Raw genomic sequence first — 7688 nt, 5'->3', positions numbered from 1 at the left:
AATCTTTTACCATTTTTAGTCGTATGATCCCTAATGATAAACCATCACAATGTCCCGTTTCATGTCTCTCTCTGATGATTGGAAGGTATTGCAGAGCTTGTAGGGGTGCTAGCGTTATGAGAATTGATGTTTTGTAGAGTGGGGTTCGGTATAAATTGGTGGTGTCGACAGTGTGGATATAGAGCTGCATCAAATATCAAATATTATTTCTGTAATTTCTTTATTGTTTTATGTTTTATATATTTTTCGATAAAATATATAAAATTTTCATCTTAAGCACCATAGAGACCCAAAAAATTAAAAAAAAATAGGGGAGAAATGCTGAGATAATGTTGTCAATAAATAAAAGATGAACTAATTGAGAAGTTGCAACACAAGGGAGCAAATATGCCTGAGCCTTTAAAAAAAAATAAAAAATAAAAGAGGGGTCTCGTTTAAATATATTTTCATTTGTTATTCTATGTTCCTTTCAAAGTAAATAACTTATTTCTAACTTGTCAAAAAATATTTACTTTAAAATTTACATAAATTTAGATGGAAATATCTTAGCTTAGCCAAACATGCTTACTTGAATATGCCCTCTGTTTCCCGGCATTGCTGCATCACTTGAATCGACCACAAATCTCAAATCCAAGTTGAGATTGATTGCGTGGTTTGCAGGCTACTGCGTCAGCCCGAGATTTTATCCAGTCACCCAAAAAATAAATAAATAAAAAAAGAATGTTGACATTGATTGTAGACAACTCTTCCCGGATCAAAGTAACTTTCCTCATAATCTCATCATAGCTCGGATACACTCTTTCTGGGACTCCCCTTCCTCGTCAAGCCAGAGGGCAAACATTATGAACTTGATGCAAGCCAGCAATTGACAGTTAAAACAATCCTCACACAAACTCCTGATATGTAGTGATATTATAAATTATGAAAAATGATATTAGCAGCAAGCATGAATATTATGAAAACCCAGAAAAAATGATTAAGCAATTTTCTTGTTGGATATTTGAGTTGAAAAGTTCACAACATACATCCATGCTATACTACTGCTGAGGTTCTCAATATACATACATACACTGTCTTTCTGTATGCTGTTTTTTAGAAGAGCAAAATTTCGATCTTTGCCATGCATTCCTTCAAGGTTCTGTTCCATACAAATACATCACCATACACGCTGCTGGCCATATAACAGCGGTAAGTTCTTTTCTCCATTCTCCAGGGATCCTCTATCAGCTATCGAGATCTAGAACATCACTGTCAAGAATGTGTGCGCTCAATTTTGACCACCTCGATCATTCCTCCGCTTGCTTGTTTTCCTTCTGGATCTTGGATTCTTGACAGGATTTGACTCAAGGGTCTTTTGCCCTGGTGGACTGGTAGAGTTTACCAGATTTGTTGGGATTGAAGCTTCCTTGTTCAGTGCAGATTCTGATATCGGATTTTTTGTAGTCCCATCGGAAACAGGTTTTTCATAAGATATAACTGAATCGAGAGCATGAATGCGTAGAGCAAGAGCAGAAAGAGTGGAGACTTTAGCTGCTGTTGAAGGTGATGACCAATACCACCAATCACTTCTCAGGTACTCACTTTTAATAGTTTCCTCAAGTGTGATTATGGCTTGAATCATCTGAAAACGAACAAGAACAATAAAATAAATTTTGCTAAAAGACAGAGCTATCTCAAGCCCTAGTGAAAGATGCAGAGTACAATAAAGAGACTTGAGATTTCATATTACTGGATGAATTCAATTTTTTAGGGGCAATTTAAGTTATAAGGAAATTACATGACCCAATAGTAGTGCAAAGGGCCATAGAATACAAGGGCATAAATAGAAACAACATCAAATCGAGAATAAGATGGCGCCCCATGTAAATTTTGAAGTTAAATTAGGGAGTAGAAAGGTATGCTAACCTCGTAAATTGTATTTGCAGATTTAACAAATCTGCGCCATGTACATCTCCTATTGTGATTTGACCTTGAAATTCTTAGAGCGCCTTCAGGCAGAGCAGCATCCATATCAAGCAAGCTGATCTTAAGAATCTGTAGGATTTCAGAAGCTCTGCCGACTAAAGGTCTCCGTGGAGAATCCGGAATGATACATCTTTTGGACAGCGAAAGTACTAGATTCTTATCCGTCATTTGTAAAACCTGATCCCCTTCGCTAAGAGAAATAGATTTTTGTTTGTCAACTTCAGATCCCTCCTTGCCCATAACCTTTTCTGCACATCTTGACAAATTATTTAATTTCTCGTTTTTGTTCAAGGAATCAATGGTACGGGGATCATTACCAGATTCCTGCAGCCGATTTATGGAATCCGTCCGGATTTCTCCTGCACTAACCTCGTTTTCCCTCATATAGCCCAATACTAGTGCAGGATCACTGGGATGAGGAAACTCGCCTGGTAGAAAGGATGGAATACCACCAGACCCTATAAGTCCGATGTCCTTTATCCTTTCCTTGATTGGGGATTGAATGATAAACCTGGCTTTGATATCCTCATAATTAAATGGACATTCTGGCTCAACGGAACTTAATCCATCCCTGGGCTTCTCAATTACAGATCTTTGAATAATTCCCGTTACGGCAGAGCATGTCCCCTGAGGTGATGCATTCCTCGACTTTTTGTTCTTTGAGGCATCTTCTGTTGGGCTTTTCTTAGAAGTAGACCCCTCAGTTCTGCAATTTTCAATGGAATGCTGGCTTAATTCCTTACCCATTGAAAAACTCTGATGACAAGAGGGACAATGTTCTTTAGAAGGCCACAAAAGCTCCAGGCACTCGCATCTATACATCATGCCATTCTGATTTACTTCAGAACCAAGATTTTTATGGATGCCAATGGTGGTCTTATTCTCTAAGCAAGGACCAAATTTCTTCTTCAAAGCATTCATGGCATTTGTAGCCAGTATAGTTTTTCTCCCTTCAGAGTGAATTGAAGAAAATGATTCATGTTTGTTAAAAATGTGATTCTCAGCATAAAACGAATCTTCGGGTTTTGTACATAGCCACTGCAATATAGAATCTTTTAGATCTCTCTCTCTCTCATTGCTTTCTTGCAGCCAACTTAGTAGTTTCTCAATTTCGGACTCAGACTCATAGGACATCCATGTAGAAGAATTAGGAACCCCAATGAACTCTTCAGGACTCCTCTTTTTGGAAGTCAAGCTCCCATTAGCTACAATCCTTGGACGAGTATCTGGCCAGCATAATACCCAATAAACCCTGCCATTAGAATCTCGTCCCAATAAATCCTTCCTAAGAGATACCTTGAGAAGCTCCGATTCTGTAGAAGCAATTGAGGTCTGCAAACCAGAAATGTCATTTTTGTAATCATTTGCAGAATGGGCATGCTCGAACATATGGCTGCTGGGTGTCGACTGACCAGCAGATAGAAAGGAACTCCGTTGTTCAGTAGACACCGGTAACTCGTTCAAGCAACTGTCTCCTTGAGGTAGATGCAAAAGGGGGAAGATGTTTTTCTGTTGACTTTGAACCACTGCACACTGCTGATATTGTAATTGGTCCACTCCATCAGAAACATTTACAGCTTGATTACTACTGCTGGCACAATGTTTAACCAGATTGCTTCTCGAAGGAGGCCAACGAGGCTCTTTATTGTAATCACTTTGTCCATCGAGCTGTAATAGATTCTCCGGCTGAGAAAAATGACCAGAGAAGGATGAGATGCTAGAATTTTCTCTCTCTAAATTTGCAGCAAATGGCTCTTCCTTGGATTGCAGAGTTTTCAATTCAGAAGAAAGGAAGCGAAGTTTTTGCTGCAATTCAGATGTCCGGGAGGCATGTTGATCGATGTGGTCGTGAATGGTAGCTGAATTCAACACCTCATCAAACAAGAATTTCAAAAGGAGAACTCTCTGCGTAATGTAGAACACCAGAATTATCTCAAGAAAAAGAAAGAGAAGTTGCATGCAAGCAATAAAATCCTGGCATGAAATTATAGTGTAAGCTGCATGCAAGCAATAAAATTCTGGCATGAAATTATAGTGTGGCTCCTTGTGTCAAAGGAGAAAAGAAAAAGACAACTAAATTAGCTGATCAGTTTTGCCTATTCAAAATATTTGATCGTCAGTTCTAGTCCCCCCCTCCTAAGCTTGTACTTTTTCTTGCATTAATAAAAATGCCCATCCTTGTGGTGGTTCTAATTTTTAATTCAACAAAAATAGTAATAAGAAAACTCAAACTTAACAAAGATGCGAAAGAGGTTATCAGACAAACCTCATCCACTGTAAACTCCCAATATTCTTTTGTCTCAAGCAGGTTTACTAAAATCGTCATTGATTCCAAAAACTTATGCATGAACTCTCCCCGATTTTTTCTTTTCCCACATTGATTTACAGCAGAACTATGGGCTGCACTTCCAGAAATTGTTTTACCAACACAAGAAGGGCAATACCAGTTTCCTTCCGGAATTTTTGTAAGTGGAGGACTCAAGCAATATCGATGATACTCAGAATCACATTTATCACACAATAGGACATTGTCATCATCTCTGTCCATGCCGCACACCTTACAAATTCCTCCATCCCAAGGAGCCCTAGGAAGTGAGATTTCATATATACTGGCAAGAAAGTCATCTCTCCCCTTCGTAGCTTCACCACTTGAACTATCAAGATCTGCAAACTCAGCAATTTTATGGACAAGGGTAATAACCTGGGTAAAAAGCACAAGCATGTTAAGCTCAAGTAAAGAAAGAGAGGATCCAAGAATTTCAAGGCTTCAATTTAGTCATGTCACAGTATTAGAAGGAAACTGGGGAATAAATATCAACAAACCTCTTTCTCATACAGGTCTTCAAACTGTTGGGACAATTTTTCAGCTACACCAATCAAATCAGATCGGTCTCCATATGCAGTGCGTATATTATTACAAACCTGACAAAAAAGTGAGTCAGAAAACTTGGTATTCAAATTGCAAGGTATTCATAAAATCATTTAGGATATTCACAAAACACTATCTGGACAAGGAATCAAAGTTTCATGAAGTAATGAGTGTGCCAAAATAAAAATTATCTATCTTTGTTTCTTGATGAAGTGCTCAGATTTCGACTAAATCTTCAGTTATTCCAGTCAACTTCATCAACTGATCAACCTTATAAATGAGATTAATTTATGGTTCATATTAACCTGAAAAATGAGAGTCAGTTGGGCATACAATAAAAAATAAGCAACTTGCAGAAAACATACCTCTCGAACATCGTCAATAAAAGCTTCATGTGATTCACCGTAGGCCCCACCAGCCAATCTCAAATCAATAGTCCTGAAGTCTAAAGGACGAGATACCATTGCAGGGTATCCAAGAAGTCCCTCGTCATCATTATCATTAGGACGTAGAAATGTTCTCCCTAACAAATTGCAGAAAACTCTATCTTTATCTGCAGAAGCAGCACGCCGTAGCACTATACGGCATTGTTTCATGATCAGATCAGAGAGATTGATAGTAATCCTTCCTTTTTCTTTCTTCTGAGCCTTTGGCCGTGGAATTTCCCGGCTCACATTTGCCAACACTAAGATAACTGCTCTCTGTATTCAATATAATAAAGAAAAGGACAAGTTCAGCTAAATTTAGCACACCCGTTCAGATAGCAAAACCCGTCTTTTGTAAAGACGCCAAATGTGTGTTTGGTAGGGAAAATTAGTTAGCACTATATAGCGTTATTAAGATTTGGGGTTTTATCTTAAAATGTCAAACATTGTTAAAAGGAGTAGTCTAAAACCTTATAAGTCAGTCTATATTTTCATCTTTAATCGATGTGAGATTTTATCCCTTAACATGTCCCCGCAAGATGGTCACTCGTTTGAACAGACCAATCTTGAAAATCTGTATGCTCATTTATTGAGTCTTAATCAGATCGAATCGTTCGTTAGAGTTTAATGGGCTCTGATACTATGTTAAGACTTAGGATTCCATCTAAAAAGGTCAAACATTGTTAAGAAGAATAGTCCAAGACCTTATAAGTTGGCCTGTGTTTTTATCTTTAATCGATGTGGAATTTTATTCCTTAACAAGTGTCAAAGAGGAAAACGAATTTACAACTTGTTCATTATGGTGCAAAGTACTATGTACCACATAGGTACCAAGAATTTATTGTTATGTGGAAAAAAATACAGCTGATAGATAAAAACACATAGATGAGAAAGTATCACCTTGGTGGGCCCGGATGCATTACCCTTGTAAACTTCCTTGCTGATAGAATGCTCCAATATCTTCCTAACTGATTCAGGTGGCTTTCTCTCTAAAGCTTCAAGTATACACTTTTTTATCCGAGCTCCAACATTTGTGGGCAGCTTTCTTACAGGTTCAAGCACTTCTGCCCACTCGGGGTATACACCCTCAGCCGCCTCAATAGTTTGAGTATCACTTCTTGTATCGGACTCTTTCACAAATATGCTAACAACCTCACTCTTACCCTTCAATGACCCAAATATTTGCTCCATAGCATCTGCAAGAATCTGTAAATTACATACATTACAACATCATTAATTAAAAGAACAACATTATATGAAAATCAAAGGAAACAAACATAAACACTACAGGTCATAGCAACTAACTTAAAGCTAAAACCAACGGTGCATAACAAAATCAACAAAAATGTCTTAAACTTATTGACCTCCTTCTAGCATACAACAAGAACTGCATATATTGCAGAATCCCAGGGATCATCAACCAGACATATCTCTGTTACGCAATTTCAGTCTAGCAATTTTAAATGAATTAAAATATGAGATGAGTATGAATCAAATTGAATCAAAATACAAGCAGGAACAGTTCAATAAACCCTACCACTGCATCGGCCTCCAATGCAGCTATGCCGGTAAGGGACCCACAAAGTGTTCCGCCATCACCTCGTAGGCAATGGAAGACTTTTCCACTCTCACGGCTTGCTATTTCTGTAGAATCCAGATTGCCCTCCATTGACAAAACAGCCAAAATGTATCTACGAGCAATTTCAGGCCAAGTTAGTTCATTGACAGGCAGCATATTGAGCTTTGCTTCTTTTAGAGCAGCTAAGCAATCAATATCTTTCTTCCTTCCTTTTCTTGATTTGTATTCTCCCGAATCAGAATTAGGACATACATGTACTGCCACCTTAGACAGAAGCTCTGGAACGAGCAGATTCAGCAGTGAGCCATGAATCCTGGCCAAAATTAAACCAGTACATCTGCTGAGACAGGCAACTCTAGCTGGAAAACCCACCACATCTCCATTGTCCAGATTTTTATATCCAGAATTTTGTGTAGGATAACTGTCTAACCAAGGAATTATTAGTTCAGATTCAAGTTCCTGAAAAGAAAAAGGTCTTCCTAGCCCCAGAACATCTAAGAAATGCCACGCGAGCTCCCAAACCTGATGAAGAATGGAAGAAATCATAAGCACATAAAAATAATAAGTTACTCTACTGACTTTCTATAAGTAATTTTTATCACAACCCCAGCATGCCCTTAATCCCAAAACATCAGTATAAGATACCTGAAGAGCATCTCCAATCAAGTATGCAGCAAGCTTTGAGCTCAGTGGTTTTCCAGGAGGGCAGGGATCCCTTCGTGAGTATTGTGTCTGCAACTTAGGTCTCTTGTAATTTCTGGAGGAATAGTCAGATTCTGGGTCACCTAGTAAATTGCTCTTCCTCTTTGCCAGGAGGAACCCACTTCCAACTGTTTGTAGGCTTGCCTTA

At 38.3% G+C, this 7688-nt stretch overlaps 1 protein-coding gene across 1 annotated transcript in view; it reads right to left on the bottom strand.

Moving 5' to 3' along the window:
- Positions 1 to 934: 934 nt before the first annotated feature.
- LOC111373363 (methyl-CpG-binding domain-containing protein 9-like) overlaps positions 935 to 7688 on the bottom strand; it is a 20018-nt gene continuing 13264 nt past the window's right edge. The window contains exons 4-11 of the mRNA XM_022995884.1: positions 7484 to 7684; positions 6797 to 7360; positions 6160 to 6465; positions 5200 to 5535; positions 4789 to 4887; positions 4232 to 4666; positions 1906 to 3870; positions 935 to 1621 (exon numbers count right to left, since the gene is read on the bottom strand). Coding sequence (XP_022851652.1) covers positions 1268 to 1621; positions 1906 to 3870; positions 4232 to 4666; positions 4789 to 4887; positions 5200 to 5535; positions 6160 to 6465; positions 6797 to 7360; positions 7484 to 7684 — 4260 coding nt within the window. The 3' untranslated portion in view covers positions 935 to 1267. The remainder of the gene's footprint in view (positions 1622 to 1905; positions 3871 to 4231; positions 4667 to 4788; positions 4888 to 5199; positions 5536 to 6159; positions 6466 to 6796; positions 7361 to 7483; positions 7685 to 7688) is intronic.

This window comes from Olea europaea, unplaced genomic scaffold (genome assembly GCF_002742605.1).
Source record: "Olea europaea var. sylvestris unplaced genomic scaffold, O_europaea_v1 scaffold1119, whole genome shotgun sequence".
Taxonomy (NCBI): Eukaryota; Viridiplantae; Streptophyta; class Magnoliopsida; order Lamiales; family Oleaceae; genus Olea; species Olea europaea.
Note: the sequence above shows the minus strand (reverse complement) of the source record. Positions and strands in the feature narration are given on the sequence as shown.